The sequence below is a fragment of the Puntigrus tetrazona genome, chromosome 10 (genome assembly GCF_018831695.1).
Source record: "Puntigrus tetrazona isolate hp1 chromosome 10, ASM1883169v1, whole genome shotgun sequence".
NCBI lineage: Eukaryota > Metazoa > Chordata > Actinopteri > Cypriniformes > Cyprinidae > Puntigrus > Puntigrus tetrazona.
In genome coordinates, this window is record NC_056708.1 from 12,926,410 (window position 1) to 12,943,917 (window position 17,508).

Sequence of the window (17,508 nt, forward strand, 5' to 3'; positions counted from 1 at the left end):
CCGATTAGCCATTTGGTTTTGTTATTCAATGGAAAACACTGATTCATGTGTCTGAAGTGTCCAAATACGTTTTGGGGCCAGATACATTTCATTTACCGCGGGCCAATAATATTTTTAAAACAACAAAGAGTTCCTAAGAACATGTTTTTATTGTGTTGTGGCATCAAAGTTTGATCAAACAAGCTCTGCTGATTTCGCTTTTAACCTCCACCTTTAAGACGAGGTGCTTTCAAACAGTTTTCATCGGCCGCTTAAGCTTTCAACGATTTTTTTTTTTCACTCCAAACAAAAGGCACCTGAATCCTCTTGACAATAACTGCGATCCGTCTATGTTCAAAAAGGAAATGTTCCCCAGAGTAAAACAAAAGCCTGCGATCCCAGAAGATTACTTCTCTCTCTCCCCACAGACTCGTATCAACACAGCTGTCTTTACATTCTGCACTTTATACAGGTCAATACCACTACAGAGCACAACAAATCTTTGTTGCTCCCGAGACAAAAATCGCGTCGGGAAATGAGAATCCGCGAGATGAAAGAGTCTGTCACAGTCTCACGCTGAGGTATCGTCTGTGCGATATATCCGTATTCTCCTTTGTTTTATTGTGTGTGATCGCACGAGTTTAAAAGAAGAAAGTGTGAACGCAAAGTTCACAAAGACCAAGCGTTTTTGGCCAATTCTCTTTTGAACGGATGGTGCGAGTTTTCACAAACGGTGAAGGAGAAAGTAGCGGTGTCCAGTGTGACATTCTCGTTCGACCTCTCATTAATTATGGCGGGGACATTGAGACAGTCGTAGTGGACGGCCATTAAGTGCTAAAGCAGGGCCAACCTGTCCTCCACCTGTCCTCTCATGTGGAGAGACGTTGTTATGTGTATTGTCTCTCTAGGACAAAACACACCATGTACTCTATCTAATAATGAGTACAGTTTATGGAATACTAGAAAGTAGCATTCAGAAGCCTGATTTATTTAGCAAATCAGACCATTTAGACTTTACTTCTGTTTTTTTGAGCGATGAATTTCCACGACACTTCTGCTAGATTATGGTTTACTAGATAAGGATTTTAAGAAATCACTTTCACTGAATAACTAATTGATTATTCAGGCCACTTGGGAACCGGTTTGACTGTTTTAAGAGAACTGACTCGGAAGAAAAAAATAAATAAATCACTCAGAAATTAAGCATTAGTATGGTTTGTAAGTGAAGCAAGTGAAGAGTATGAGCATTTTAAATATATATTTCTTAAATTTTCGAAGGTATTAATTATAAAAATGATAAATGATCAAATTAACAAAACATGACATTCCAAAAATAATAGTAAAAACTGTAGAATGCTCCACTAGTCAACCATGAACATTTCTATAGTGCTCAAAAGTTTTAGTTATAATACTGGCTGCATTTATTTGACCAAAAATGCAGAAAAAACTGTAATACTGTGAAATAAATTATTATTATTATTATTATTAAATTTAATTATTCCTGTGATGCAAAGCTGAATTTTCATCAGCCATTACTCCTGTCTTCATTGTCACATGATTCTTTAGAAGTCATTATTATTAATGTTGAAAACAGTTGTGCTGCCTAATATATATAAAATAAAGAAAAGAATATGTTTATATATATATATATATATATATATATATATATATATATATATATATATATATATATATATATATATATATATATATATATATATATATATATTAGATTTTAATATATATATAATATATATTTTTAATATATTTATATTAGATTTTTTTATATACAACAATAACAAACTAATCAATTAAACTATAAAAACAATATCTTCTAATATGTCTTTACCATCACTTTTTGTCACTTTAACACTTTAAAGAATTTTTAGCCAAACTCCTTGTCGAATGGCGCTAGCCCACATTTCGTTCACTGATGTACGCCGGTCACCACTCACTCACCGAGGTTGTTATCTGTTAGAACTTCTTTGACTTTCTTAGTGATGGCGTAGGTGTCCAGCTCGGGTGACATCGCTACCATCTCTTGTATGCTGAGCCCTGAGTGTCCCGGCAGAGGTAAAGGTAGAGGCGTGCCGGGCTGGGACTCAGAAGTTTCGCTGGGCTCCTGGATGGACGCACGACACATCTGCTCTTCCTGCTGGCTTTTAACAGACTCCTCAGCCGAACTCAGAGGGGATTCTGGGGCAGGACTGCAGCTGGCTGAGGTCTTCGGAGTAATCTCTATGGAAACGAGAGGAACAGAATTAAGACGTTGCGCCAGTGCAGCACGTGAGCTCATCCGTTGGCTGGGCATTACTTATCGACAGAAGGCCCGAACGAAGATCTGTCTAAATATGGAGCGAGTAGCCAATGAAACCGTAACCCGAACCAAGGTCTTCCTGCTCAGCAACAGGAAGTGATGGACAGTGACAGATGCATCATGTCATGCCAAGTCACAGCTTCTCTTGAAGCATAATGAGACAAGTAAATTAACGAGGAAGAGAGACAAACGCGTTTGGTGTTCTGAGAATTAATATGGTCTGTATCAAGAACCAAGATAGCTCGTCCAATAACGCAGATTTCTGATTTTAAAGGGACAGTTCACCCAAAAACAAAAAGTCATTTCCAAAGCTGTATGACTTTTTTGTAGGAAACATATTTATTTAGTTTTTTTCTAGAAATGTTAGACTGAAATCATACAATGATTCAAAGGTTTTTTTTTTTTTATACTATATTATGCAAGGATGTACTAAATTGATCAAAAGTGACAGTAAAGACATTTGATAATAATACAAATTTTCTATTTGAAATAAATACTGTTCTTCTGAAATTTCTATTCAAATAACAACAAAAATTCCACAAAAATATTGAGCAGCACAACAGTTTTGATAACAACTCATAAAATAAATACTGAAAAATATGAAATGCATATTAGAATGATTTTAGAAAGAAAATGAATAAATTACATTTTGCACAACACTGAAATTGAAAAAAATATTAATTTTGAATGTTAGCTTTGTACAGTTTTTTACAGCCTTGGAGAGCATAAAAGAGCATGGTTTTAAAATCTTTCCCTCGGTCACGGTTTCATTTGCTCAATTTTTTTATATATCGTGTACGTGTACAATAATGTATTCTGATGCCGTCACCCTAAATAATTTTCTCATTGTTTTTGCACAAGACGAATGCATTTTTTATATTTTATATATTTAAATTTTTTTATTTTTATATTTCAAATTTTAAATGCTATTTTTTAAAATTTGACATATAATTGAGTAGTCTTATAATAAGAACATCCCTTATAAAGATGAAAGAAAAAATCTAGAAAAGCTTAAATTGTAATCTCATCCACAAACGAACAAATAAAGAAAGAAAATAATTTGTGTTTTAAGGGAAACTAAAAGGCATACGTGTTTTCAGCGCAATTAAGTAATGACAGAATTTTCATTTTGAGTACATTATTATTCCTTTAATACGAAAGCACCCAACACTCTCTCTAATACTCTTCCTTTTCATTTCCCATCTTCCTCTACTGCTCTATTTCAGCTGGATTCTCTGATTCGTTGGCTGTGGCAGTGCAGTGCAGTGCTGGTGGTGAAGAGAGCATCGGGAGGGAGCGTCAGTTTGGATTAGCTGCCTGCCGAGCTGGGGGACACGGCAAACAGAGAGCAGGGCGCTCAAGGCGGGGAGCAGGCAGTCATATCAGATCTGCAGCAAGACCACGCACAGCCTGGTGACAGTTTGACTGGCGGCATGGTCTGTGTGTGTGTGTGTGTGTGTGTGTGGGAGGGCAGCGAGGGAGGTAGGAGGTGTTTTAGGGACACGAGCGGGAATGACAGGATGTTCCTGTGACATGCTGCAAGTAACCAGTGCGTATGCGTGTGATAAAGAGGACGGGAGGGGAGCCACATCTGGACACACAGCTGGTTAATGCAGCTACGCGTGTGGCCGAGCGCACGCGCACACACACACACACAGAGCCGGAATAAGCGGCACAAACGTGAAAGCCTACATCTGTCCAGCCCTAATTTTGATGCATGATGGGATTGAGTCTCATACGCCAACAACAGGTTTAAATCAGATGGGTCTGAAAATATCCACAAACTGAAGAGGGGATTTTAAAGAAATCAATACTTTTAGTCAGCAAGGATGTATTATGTTGAACAAAAGTGACCATGAGGGTTATTAAAGGACTGTAAAGGACTGTAGAAATAATAATTTTTTAATATAGGTAAACCTGCATCACAAATTCAGTCCTAAGTCGCTGAGGTACATTTATAGCAACTGCCAAAAATACATTATCTGGGTCAAAATGATTGATTTTTTATTAAGTAAAGATGTTGCATGAAGATATTTTGTAAATTTCTTACTGTAAATATATTAAGACTTATTTTTTTATTAGTAATAGACATTGCTGAGAACGCTAAAGGCCAAATTCTCAGTGTTTTGATTTTTTGCACCCTCAGATTCAAGATTTTCAAACAGTTTTATCTCAGCCAAATATTCTAACAATATGTCCTAAAATATGTCTTAACAAACCATACATCAATGGAACGCTTATTTATTCAGCTTTCAGATGTACAAAAATGTACCCTTATGACTGGTTTTGTGGTCCAGGATCACGCATTATGTTTTTTCTGTATTTTGGCTCAAATAAATGCAGGTCAGATTTCTTTTAAAACATAAAAAATTCTGCGCTCGAAGCAAGTTGGGATTGCTCCTCACACATGCACAACAGGTTTAAACCAAAGGGGTCCTAAAGCGTCTGATCGAGGCTTTTCCGAACTATAGCACCAGTCTAATCTTAACTGGGTTCTGATTGGACGATCGCAAGGACGGACTGACATTCAGAGGAGAGGATCTGCAGAGACTGATGAGGGGTCATGGAGTGCTCTTCAACTCACACACACACATACACACCTATGCATACACATACACATACACACACACACACACACACACCCTGGAGGAGAGCTTGTTTTAGCCTGGTTGAGTGTGTCGTCCTAATGAGGGTCAGTAAGGACAGGCAATATACAGGACACTTGCTAGAGGACAACAGACAGCGAACAGGAAGAACCTTGTGTGGAGTTGTAACATCTAGCTATTTAGGCTTTTAGTCTTTTTTTAGAGTGCTTTTTATTTCCTCACATGGCTTTTCTAAAAAAAAAAAAAAAAAAAAAAAAACCTGGTCACTAAAAAACTGAAAAATGATCAATTTAATGACATTCTAAACCTGAATGGCTTAAATCTTTCAGTTCCTTTACAGTAAAAATTTGAAACAACGTAATGATTTTCTTGGTAGTTTAAGTGAATGTAGTCAAAAGAAAGTTATAGTGGTTTGGACCAACACAAGGGTGAGTAAATTACGAGTTTCATTACCTAGTAAAATATTCGTTTTGATTTTTAAGCAATAACTGGCTCTCTTCTTTCTGTAAATCAGCATATATCAATAGATTGACCTAAATCAATCAAAATGTCCCGTTTTAAATCCACATCGGGCTCTTTCCTGTGCCCTGCCACCATTTGCAGTTTTTTTTTTTTCGCTGAGGTGCATTAGCTCAGTGCTAAGTGCTCCGTGCTGAAAGCTGTGAGGCACAGAACAGGGCAGCTGGAAGAAAGAAACCCATTACAGACGTCTAAAGCTCGGGCCATTATGGTGCCTGCTGTTCAGATTATCTACCAAATCGGTCAAGCCTGGCCAGTTCATTTAAACACACTTTCACCCCAACTATCCACACTGGCACGTCACCGCATGAGTGTGTGTGCAAACATATATCCTTATGCCAAGGTTGATACAGGCAATACAAAATAAAAGTTTAAATGATGTTAATATAATATAGTATAATATACTACGGTTAAAAACTTTTTTTTAGAAAATAAAACTTTAATACAACTAACGACATTAAAAAGATCAAAATGTTATAATTCAGTTATAATTATAATGTAATAATATAATATAAAAACTAAAATTACATATATACACATATGCATATATATATATATATATATATATATATATATATATATATATATATATATATATATATATATATATATATATATATATATATATATATATATATATATATATATATATATATATATATATACATATACGTATGTATGTGTATATATATATATATATATATACACACACACATATACATATATACACATATACATATACACACACACACACACACACATACATATTCACACATACATTGTACATTTACACACACACATATATATATATATATATATATATATATATATATATATATATATATATACACGCTGTATATATTTGTATGTGTTTAAAACCCATCCTAATATTTCAATTTCCATTTAAATTCTTCTCAGTTTGAATTAAATAAAAATGGTGTGACATCTACATTTCCGTTTAAGATAACAGCCTCGTTTCCAAAGTTGACCATTTCCTATTCCTTTTTATCCCCACCTACTGGTTCTCCAATTGAACTCATTGCTATAATGTATATATTACTCTGCTTAATTTGTGGTAAAAATGACAGAGAAAGGCTTCTTTAAGTAGGACAGCGAGCAAGTGCTATTCATCATAATCGGCCTCGCACTCACACGCACAGCTTGACTCCCATTTATCATTCCATCGGCTGATTATTTGCATATTAATCAGCCACTGGAGCATGATGGTGTGCTCGGCAGCCAGTCACAGAGGAGGAGAGGCGGGTAATTATCATATATCCCGGCGCTGATGGGCTAATTGATTACAACAGCTCAAGGAGGCCCTTGAGAGAGCCCAGGGGCCTTTTCTGGATGGCCCCTGTGAGACAAACCCCCCTTCCCTATCCACACTGCACCGATTTAACCCAACCCCCCGATGCCTTTCCTTGAAATCCAGGTCAATGGAAATATAAAAATTGATGACTGCTAATAAACAGCATAACAGGGTTTAAAAAGGCCTTGAACTGCAAAATAATAACTCGATTTTTACATCCATAACTCACAGATATTCACATTTCATAGCACAAACAATGCAGGAATATTAACACACCAAGGTGTGATACTTTGGTTTAGGGGCTTGTTTAAATCCTTACTGACTGCTGATAATTATGTAGGGCTTTAATAAACATCTGAGATCGATCACCAGAACGCTGTTGTCCTAGGATAATGATCGCACATTAAAAGTGGGTCAACAGTATGATCCTGTATCCATTTAGTCATGAGTAATTGAAATTCTCCCACCGTAAGGCCGAGCGAGGTACAGCTGGCTGAACTACAGAAGAATTACACTGAGATTTGGTTTGCCCTCGGTTATTTATTCAAGCCAGGCTAAAACCAGAATCAGTCAAACCATTAAAAGAATGCAGCCGTTTACATTTTCAGGAAACGCTGGTTTCGGAGAGCGCTATATTAATCAGACAGAAATTACAAGCCATCCGTTTAAGTCAGAATGAAACAAGATATACATCAAGAAAAAAAAAGAAACAAAATGTTTCTCTATTCAGAATTGACCAGATATGCAAAAACGGGTGAACTTAACAAAGAGCAGACTGCCTCATTCCTGTGATATTTTCAGTGTTAGATATTTAAGAGAAATCTAATTTTGGCGAGCAGAAGCGGATGCGATTGGAGAGTTCTACATTCTCAAACGCCCATGCCAAATGATAAGAAAGCCGAATGAATGGTGGCTTTGATGGCAGCTCAGGATGTGAGGAGTGAAACCGAGAAACCAAAGCCACATCAGAAATGAGAAGCTCTTTCACATCCGTCTTGAGCCACTGTGCACGTTTCTCTGCACAGATGAAGCTACTGTGACGTCTACGTATGAGTATGTGTGATGGTAAACAGTATCAGGGTGTTACCTTGTGTCTGTCCAGGCATTGGCAGCAGCGCCTGGCCCAGCTCTCCGTTCAGCCATAACTGCATGCGTATAAACGGCTCCCTTCCTTTCTGCGTGAGCTTGCTCCAGTGCTTCGGCCGAGAGAGCATGTCGCTCACGCTCCCCTGAGAGAGGCCCAGCACCTGCAATCCACACACAAACACACACACGCACACAGGAGATATGGTACATCAGATTCAGAGAAAAACAGCCCTGAAACAAATATGAAGATATTTCATGATGCAATAAGAAGAAAGATGCAGCTGGTATTACAAACTCATACATTTGCATGGAGTATAAAAACGAAACCGACACACACTCGCTCAAGTCGTTTCTTAAGAAAACCACGGGTGGGTAATCGATGGAAGCATATCTGATGTGAAAAGCACTGACCTTCTCGCCAAAGATCCGCTGGCAGATGCCATTCTTGGCTAGTTTGTCTTTGACCTGTTGTGTGAGATCGACAGTGTCCACTTCCTGGTACATGTAGTACTCGTACTGCTCAGGTGTGAGCGGGGGCACCACAGGTTTGGCGACTTTGGGGAGGGACAGTAAAGGCGAGGAGGAAGGCAGTGGGCTGCTCTGAGGGGTCTCGCTGCCGCTGGGCATCTGCAGACTCAGCTCTGAGCTCTGGGAGTACGGGGACTCTGAGCTGGGCCAGTCTTTCCAGTAATCCAGAGAGGAAGCAGGAGCCACTGGGGCTGTGCTACCCAGCCGAGGGAGCTTCTGGTGGGGGTAAAGAGTGATATAGTTTGGGTTAGCCATATAAGGAAACTGCATGTGGCTTAAGGAGGAGGAAGTGGGCTATTTTAGGGTGTGACTGACTTTTGAAGAAAAAAATGCGATGCCTTTAAGTAATGCAATATTAGTATGTCAAATCAATTTAGAGTATATTTAAACATTTTAAATTGTATAGCCATTATTTGAACATTATTTATTACAAATTCAGTGTACCACAGTGTTTTAGCATGTCACAAATCTAATAATGTAATTTTAACGTCAACGTAAAAAAATCGAAACACAAAAAACTATATGCTCAACTTGGTAATATATAGTTATATTAACCTAAACCAAGAACATTCAGGTAAACAACAACACCTGAAACTAGGTGTGGATAATTAGTCATTTAGCTATTTTCATTTAATAAGGAAGTCTTTCAGGTAGACCTACATTAAATTAGACCTTTATTAGGTTGCTGGTATCCTATTGCTCCCAATCCAACTTCTTTCCCAACTGTTTACTTTCTCTTAAGACATCACTGACTGTGTTTCTATGAATACCTATCTGGTATTTTGACATAACTGTGTGTATTTGACCGCTCAAGTGTAATAAGGCATGAAAGAAAACTTTAGGGATTACACGCTGTCTAAAAGGACAGTTTTTTACAATGTTTTAAAGTAGCCTGTTATTAAAATAATTCAGATATTACATGCCATTATGATGTGCATATTGTGATATGTACATTTGCTAAATTTTGATTGTGCATAGTGAATGAAATGGTATTCTCTGTATGCGATACAGTTATAGTTATATCAAAATTAAAAATCTGTGTCAAAAAAATAAAAAATACATAAAATGTAAAAAAAAAAAAAAAACTACTATAAATAAAGAGGGTCAATTGTAAGGGACATACACTTTTACAACGGAAATTTTTAAGGGTTAATAATAATTGTGTGTGTGTTTATGGGGATATCTAGCATCAAAAAGTTATTAATACTGCACTATACCTCCTTGCTGTCCTCTTGGCTATGAGCATCTTCACTAACCGAGGGTTGCCCGGTTCCGCGACGCTCAGAGAGACCTGTGCTCCACCAGTGCTCCCTCCAGGAACCCCCACCTAAACCTCCTCCACTCTCAGAGAGACGTCCGAGCTTGTGCACTCCGTCCACCCCCACATCTGAAACGGCCACCTCACCCATCTCCTTCTTCACCCCACTGTGGAAATCCAAGAGAGGAGAGGTGGAGGGCTTCTTCAGAGACTGAGCAACAGGGGTGTAGGAGAGGGCGGAGAGCGGAGAGCCCAGGAGCGAGAGATCGGTCGGGGCCATAGAGTTGGCCTTCAGTACGGGCTCCAGAGCCACCTGCTGGGCCTCCATCTCCCTCCGAGCCTGCTCAAGGATGGAACGAATGTTCTCGTCGGAGTTGCTGGAGGAGGACGGAGGCTGAGAACTCTCAACTGCAGGAACAGAAGAGAACATGTAAGTGGTCACAATCTGTTTCACCTATACACCACCATATTATTACTCAAAAAAAAAAGAGGAATTTAAAGGAATAGCTCACACAAAAATAAAAACTCTGGCATTATTTACTTAATCCTCATGTTCTCCAAATCCTTTCCAAAGTTTCTTCAGTGGAACATTGAAGAAAGTTATGACAACAATTGGTCAAAAGGACAAAAGAGTGCAACAAATATAATAACTTTTTTCTTGAGCTTTAGCCCCCGATTACTACAGAAATGAGCGGCGTGAACATTCTCCATAACATGTGTTTTTGTTCCATAGGAGAATGAAAGTCACAGAGGTTTGGAAAAACATGAATGTGAGTAAATGATGCCAGAATTTTCATTTTGGGTGAACTATTCCTTTAAAGGGTGCCAATAAGAGAATGCTGCCCTATGCTACCCAATAACATTTCAGAATAAATTTGGAGATTAATGTGACATATGATATATCAATATTATATATTATAGTTTCAAATGATATATTTAAACAAAGACGTCTGTTTTCTGTGAGTTAGACCGTAAAAGATCTCAACACATGTACATAGGGTTTTTTATTGATGTATATATAGATATATATTTAAAACATACATCGGTCATAAATCCCCATGACTCAGACTTGATTTATGACAGTGAGAAGTTCATTGGAAGCAGTAGCGCTCTTGGCGTGGGGGGAAAATCTTGGGGAGAAAACTTTCAACAGACAGCACAAAACCTCACCAAGTCTTAGACTGTGTGCATATATTTGGAAATAGCTGCCCGACCCTCTGTGGTAACCTGATCGCCGTTGCCTCTCCCCCACACCGTCTGCAGTGGCAGGTGGGGAAGAGACAGTTAGTTTAATTCCGTTACACAAGCTTGGACAGGAAAAGGTAAAGGAGGGAATTTCAACATTCAAAAACAGAGGGGATATGACTCAGTATGTTATTGACTAATATAATCACTTTAGACAGTGCTTGTTCAAAAATCTGCATTGCAATTACAGTTTTAGCCAAACATACACCATCAATCAAAAGCTCGGGGTTAACACGATTTTTAAATGTTTTAGAAGTCTCTCCTCATGCTCGCCAGTGCTGCATTTACTTGATCAAAAATATAGTAAAAACAATAATACTGTGAAATATTAGTAAAGAGTTTTCCACTTGAATATATTTTAAAATGTAATTAATCCTTGAATTTTCAGCATCACTAGTCCTGTGTCCTTAAGAAATCATTGTAATATAAATATATATGCTCAAGAAATATTTCTTATAATCAATGTTGACAGCAATTGTGTGGCTTAATAATTTTCATAAAAAATGTGATACATTTTTTCAAGATTCTTTGGTGAATAGAAAGTTACAAAGTCTTTACTGTCACTTTTGATCAATTTAATGCATTTTGCTGAGTAAAATCTAAAAACTATGTAAAAATCTAAAACAAACTTTGAACAGTAGTGGACTATGTTAGTAGGGTGACACCACAATCAATTCTACAATAGAAAACGCGTTTGGAAAAAGTGAATTCAAGAAAGATTGTATTCAGGTGGTAACAGTGAGTCCAATCCTACAGGAAGTGGAAAACATGTAAAATCGATCCTTCCTGGATTACCTGATGTCAGAAAAGGACTCACCTGCTTTCTGCACTTGCAACTCTCTCTTGGCCTGCTCCAAGATGGACTTGATGGCTTCATCGGAGCCAGTCTCAGGCGTGCGGATCCGTGTGGTGATGTTACCTGCAAAGACACGAGAAGGAGATACAGTTGTGAGCGACACCTCGTGAGTAACAATCAGTCTTAAAATGGAGCACAATATACAATCTTTTATACTGAAAATGGCACAAATATTGCTATTTCTGCATGACAAAGCAATAGTTCAAACAAGATGCAAACGCAAGCTTATTCTAAACAACAAACTATCCGTTATGCTAAAATAAGCCTGACACTTTTTTATTTCATGGAATTGCAATACTGCAACTCACTGACACAAAACTAAAAAAAAAACCATTAGCAATCGTTTGCTCGTCTATAATATTGTGTGTATCAGCACCTGCGCTGCCCGTGGCTACAGCTGCACTTCCTGTGCAAGGACTGAAACCTTTTCCTGTCCTCCACAACAAAGAGACGGTAAGATTTGGATCAAATCCATGAGAAACAACAGAGCTTGTGTGGAAGTATCATCAGATGGGCCGGTGCAATAATAATAAATATGGAGAGAGAGAGAGAAGGAAAAAGTGGCAGAGGGAAAGCACCCAGCGAGCAGTGGGCAGCAGGGCAAGGTCAGAGTCACTGGTGTGTGAGGAGAGCAGCTGGACGTGTGTGTGAGGTGGAAGTAATGCTCTCTCGCCCTCTCTCTCTCTCTCTCAAACACACACACACACAGGGGTGGCTAGCCACCCACAGCGCCGCCCTGGGGGAGACTCAACCACCAGTTGTAATGTGGTGGCACTGTAGATCTGCCTGAAGGATTCTGCCACACACACACATATATATACACACAAGCTGACCACGAAATAACAGGACAGACTTCTCAAGGACCTCCGTGATGGAAACTTACATAGGTTTATGCTCGATAACACTCACACGGAGGTTTTTTTTTTTTATTTCTGTAGTTTGAAACTAGTCTACGCAGTCAAAGCTGTAGCAGTTATTGTGAACATCTGTCTTCCGACAGTCCGGACGAGATCTCTTTAAATTCCAGTCACACCTCTTCCAGCCCTGTCTGTCTCACTCACTTGTTTTGCAACAGATTCCAGGCCAGAGATTGAGAAGAAACAGACCAGCACAACAAAAACATACAGACACACTGCGGATCTGACACTCCAGAAACCCGTAACACGAGAGGGAAGGCGTGAGACAGACCTGGCCGCGTGGAGCCTTCCGAGCCGGTTCTTCGCTTCGGAACATCCTGAAACACTCTGTTCAGGTTCTGGCCTGGGTTCTCTGTTGGAAAACAAGTGGCGGAAGATAGAAATAAAGTAAGACCAAGCCCTAAACTTCTGCTGTCAATTGTCCAATCATCTCCAGGGCTCAACAATAAGAATGACTGAGTATGAGAGGTTTTTTTTTAGGCTGGTTGACAGAAATGTCACCTGTCTTACAGTCTTAATGCTGCGGCATCAATGTCTCTAACATCGCTGACGAGCAAACACCAGAATATGAATTCTGATGATTTAGACATTAACGTTATTTATCTCATATTAGCTAGCACAGATGATGTTTTACCTTATTTGCCAGAGAATCACTAGCCTTCGTCACAACAAATCAGTCAGTTCCAACAAAAAAGTATAAATAAATCTCTAGCTAATTGTAGTTTTACAATTTCCAGCAATTAACCATGAAAACTTCTGAAATATTTTTTGGTGAAATAAAAACTTGCACATTTTACTGTGTTTCAGAAATAATGTATTTTATAGATTACTTTCGTTTAAATTAAGGTAACACTTTATTTATAGCCTTTATGTATTATGCATTATAATTATTCAAAACGTGAGTCGTTATACATTATATCTGGTTGCCTATAATTATAACTGAAATTAATATGCATAGTGTAACAATGAATTGATCAGTGCATAATGGTATAATGAATGCATTAAAACTGCTTTCGTAATGCATTACACACAAAGGCTTTACGTAAAGTGTTATCTAATTTAAATATAGATATAATAGTATAAACCTTTACATTAAAACCCCAATGGGGAAACGTATTTGCCTCCAGTACAACTCAAATTTACAAAAACAAGAAAAATAGTCAGTACAGTAACAAACAATAATATATTTTTATACAAATTTATTAAAAAATTTTTATTTTTATTATTATTGAATTATTAATTTAAAGTCAACTGTATTCCTGTGAAAAGCAATATATATTCCTTTTCTGAAGCATATAATATGTGTCCCTAAGAAATCCTTATTGTTGAGCCTTGATCTTAAATGGTTGTCAGAATGTCTTCACAGTCAATTTTGAGAGCACTTAGCAATACTAATCCAAAGTAATACCTTTACATGGACAGATACATGTAAATATCCTTTGAATGGTAGTTTGTTAAGCTTAAACACAAATCGACCTAGTCTGACCTCAAAGAAAGCCACCTGCACCGTGCAGAACTCACTCAAGTGATTATTTCAACGTTAATGTGCTCCTTTAGCCCAGGTCTTTGATGTGAATGAATGGGTTTTAAGGTTTTTACAAAGTTCATACTCCCATGGGAGACCACAAGCCGACGCTATGGAGGCAGACAGCCAGACCAGACTCCCTTGAAGACGTTCCAAACCGGTGTGCAGACGCACGGGCAGCACAGTCAGCCTTTTTCAGCTCCGGCTCTGTTTCAAAACTACTGCCTCACAGCTAGACTGAACAAACTTAGACTCGGCTCAACACGGCTTCAAGGATTCGCAGCCAACTGCCCTCATATGCAAGTACTCTCGCTCACGCTGGGCTCGGCCTTGATTTGTTCGCTCTAGCTGTGAAGCGCAGGCTTGAGGCAAAACATAATGCTCGCAAACCACTCTGAACTTCCTCTTCACCCGTAGGCTGAGACCGAAATGAAAGAAAGGGTAGACTGCTGAAGTTTAGCTCTAATCAACACGCCGCCTGCGCCAACTGAGCACTGATAGTGTTTCCGTCAGACTCTAGTATCTAGTCTCTATGGGCTTTGTGTAGTTATCTGAAGACTCTCAATCTTAAAGGTTATGTGAGCCATTCCATGGTGGATGAAAGGGTTAGTTTAGCCTAAAGCTTATCGGAAGGGGATCAAGGAAGCCTGTTTTTGCCTACAGTGAGGAAAAAAATAAAAATAGTAACACTATTTTAAGGTGTCATAATACAGAGTAATTACTTAATTAGGTACTCAGTAGTAGTCATTTTACTTACATGAAATAAAATGTACTTATCATGTAACCAAGTTATGGAATAGTCTTTAATTACAGCTTATAATTATGTAGATGTAACAGGCAGCTACTGTTACACACATGTAACAAACCGAGTCTGTTACACGGCTACTTATACTTAATTACAAACTTGATGCACTTTATTTTAAGCAGCTTATGTCTGTGTACTTGAATTTATAATTATGTTGTATAAAGTCTGTGTAACAAATGTGTAACAGTAGCAGCCGATTACATCTACATAATTACAAACTGTTTCCCTCAGTTATATGGTAAGAACGTTTTATTTTAAGCACAACTGCTACTACTAAGTACTTACTAGGTAATTACTCTGCATTATGGACACCTTAAAATAAAGTGCTACCAAATAAATAAATAATAATAGCAAAAATAATAATAATAATATGGTAACTACATGAATAAAAACCGACCTCACAATTGTGATTTTTTTACCTCAGAAATGCTTTTCTCATCAATGGAAAAATACCTCAGAAATGCTACTTCATATCTCACAAATATGATTTTATACTGTACCTCAAAAGGTGAAATTATACCTCATTATTCATTTCTTATAATTAAGAAATGCGATTACTTTTCTCTTAACTCTATACCTCTGAAATGCTACTTTATACCTCACAAAAGCAAGCCATGTAAATTGAACATTTTACCTCATGACACAAAAATTATTTTATACCTTACTAATTTGACTTTTTTACATTACTGTGACTTTACACCTCACAAATAAGATTTCAGACCTTAGAAATGTGACTTTCACCTCACAAATATGACTTCACAACTAACAATTGCAAGATTTGACCCGACAAATGTGACTTCATTCATTTGCCACAAAAATACCTGAAAAAAGTGACTTTATATATCACAGTTACAACTCATAAACATGACTGTATACTTTAATGCACCTGTATACGTTAAGATTATGGCTTTAAATCTCATGACTTTACAACTCACAAACGCGACTTAATTCCTCAATATCATGACTTCATATCTCACAATTGTAACATTATGTCTCAAAAAACGTGACTCATATTTCATAACTCATATTTTAAATTTAGTTCTTATTTCAAATTTTTGTTTACAATTACTCTTTTTATACTTTTTTTTAATTAGGCAAAAAAAAAAATAAAAATCAAGCTTCCAAAAAAAGTACAGCTGGATCAAAGCAATCGCAAAGCACTGCCCTCTCTTCTTATTGCAAATATTTGATTAAAGTATTTGATTTGACTGCTCTTTAAAGAAAAACATGCTCCAAATGTGATACTGCTTGCATCAGTGTGCCCATGTTTAAGTTGCTTACATGTGAGAGGAATTACCATGCTGTTAACTGAGCACTATTTAATCCCATGCATAATGTTTGAAAATAAACGTGCGTTGGGAGATCATCTGCCATAACAAGGTTAAGTTGTTTCCTCAAGCTCTGTAACTGACCTCTCTGCCTGCCCTGGATGCTCCTCAGCGCCAGGATGTTCTGCTCATCAGACAGGAAGTGCTTCATCTTGTGAAAGGGCTCTTTGCCACGGATAGTTAACTTGCTCCAGGGTTTGGGCCGGGCCAGAATCTCACTGACCGAGCCTTGGGACAGACCCAACACATAATGGCCGAACACACGCTGGCCGATGTTGTGTTTGATCAGCTGCTCCTTGACCTGTCGCGCAATCTCAGCCGTGTCCATTTCCTCCCCCTCCGACGTGCTTCCGGCGCCCTCCGACTGGCTGGGAGAGGGCGCCAGGCCGTTAACCTCCGGGCTGCCCGCTGACTGAGGGGGTAGGGGGCTGGAGAGAGAGTTGGTTGTAGCATAATGGGGCGGCCCGAAGAGCACAGAACTCGGAGAAGGGTCCTGGAGGGCTTTGGTGTAGATGGTTTGCATGAGCTGCCTCTGAAGAAGAGAGTTGAGTGCCATTTTGCCAGCCAACGGGGGGAACGTGGCGCCCACGCTGGCCATGCCGGGGGTAAAGAAGTCTGGCCCGATGCCCGTGGGGGAGAAAGGGTGGGTACCATTGGCACTGGCAGCAGATTCGGAGGTAGCGGTGCCCGTCCTCATCAAAAGCTGAGGGGAGGGGGGAGGAGGGGACCCCTGGAGCGTGGTAGGGACTGGAGTGGCAGGAAGACGCTGAGGGTTTTCCACTGTGGTTTCTTTACTTTTCCGCCCCACTGATCCTGTAGAGCAAACCGAAGGGTGATGAGAAAAATCATGGGTACTGATTTAGACTGCTGCTAAAAATATTTAGGAGACAAATGTACAGTAAAATGGCAGCAAGGTGATTTTATATCATAAATAGCTACTTAATAGACGTAATGTTGAAATCAGAACTCAGATTAATTTGAAATTAAAATTAGCATTAGGAAATTAGTTACCTGCAACAAAAGTCAATATTTATACAAAGCAATCATAATACAAAAATATATGTCTACAGAATGTTTTTTGACCAATTACCTGTTTATCAGTTTAAACACATTGTAATATGAAGTATAAATATATATATATATATATATATATATATATATATATATATATTTTTTTTTTTTTTTTTTTTTATTAAGTATTAATTTTAGAATAATTAAAGAATTTAC

The 17,508-nt window shown here is 38.2% G+C and overlaps 1 protein-coding gene across 4 annotated transcripts in view; it reads right to left on the bottom strand.

Annotated features, from left to right (window-relative positions):
- The window catches only part of cux1a (cut-like homeobox 1a), a 113,628-nt gene that overhangs the window by 11,227 nt on the left and 84,893 nt on the right, over window positions 1-17,508 (bottom strand). Inside the window, exons 15-22 of one of the 4 annotated variants that reach the window (XM_043250447.1) lie at window positions 16,366-17,094; window positions 12,895-12,975; window positions 11,668-11,769; window positions 10,776-10,862; window positions 9,565-10,013; window positions 8,231-8,563; window positions 7,821-7,980; window positions 1,939-2,217 (exon numbers count right to left, since the gene is read on the bottom strand). In XM_043250447.1, coding sequence (XP_043106382.1) covers window positions 1,939-2,217; window positions 7,821-7,980; window positions 8,231-8,563; window positions 9,565-10,013; window positions 10,776-10,862; window positions 11,668-11,769; window positions 12,895-12,975; window positions 16,366-17,094 — 2,220 coding nt within the window. The remainder of the gene's footprint in view (window positions 1-1,938; window positions 2,218-7,820; window positions 7,981-8,230; window positions 8,564-9,564; window positions 10,014-10,775; window positions 10,863-11,667; window positions 11,770-12,894; window positions 12,976-16,365; window positions 17,095-17,508) is intronic. The other 3 variants (XM_043250449.1, XM_043250450.1, XM_043250451.1) reach the window with 3 other exon arrangements.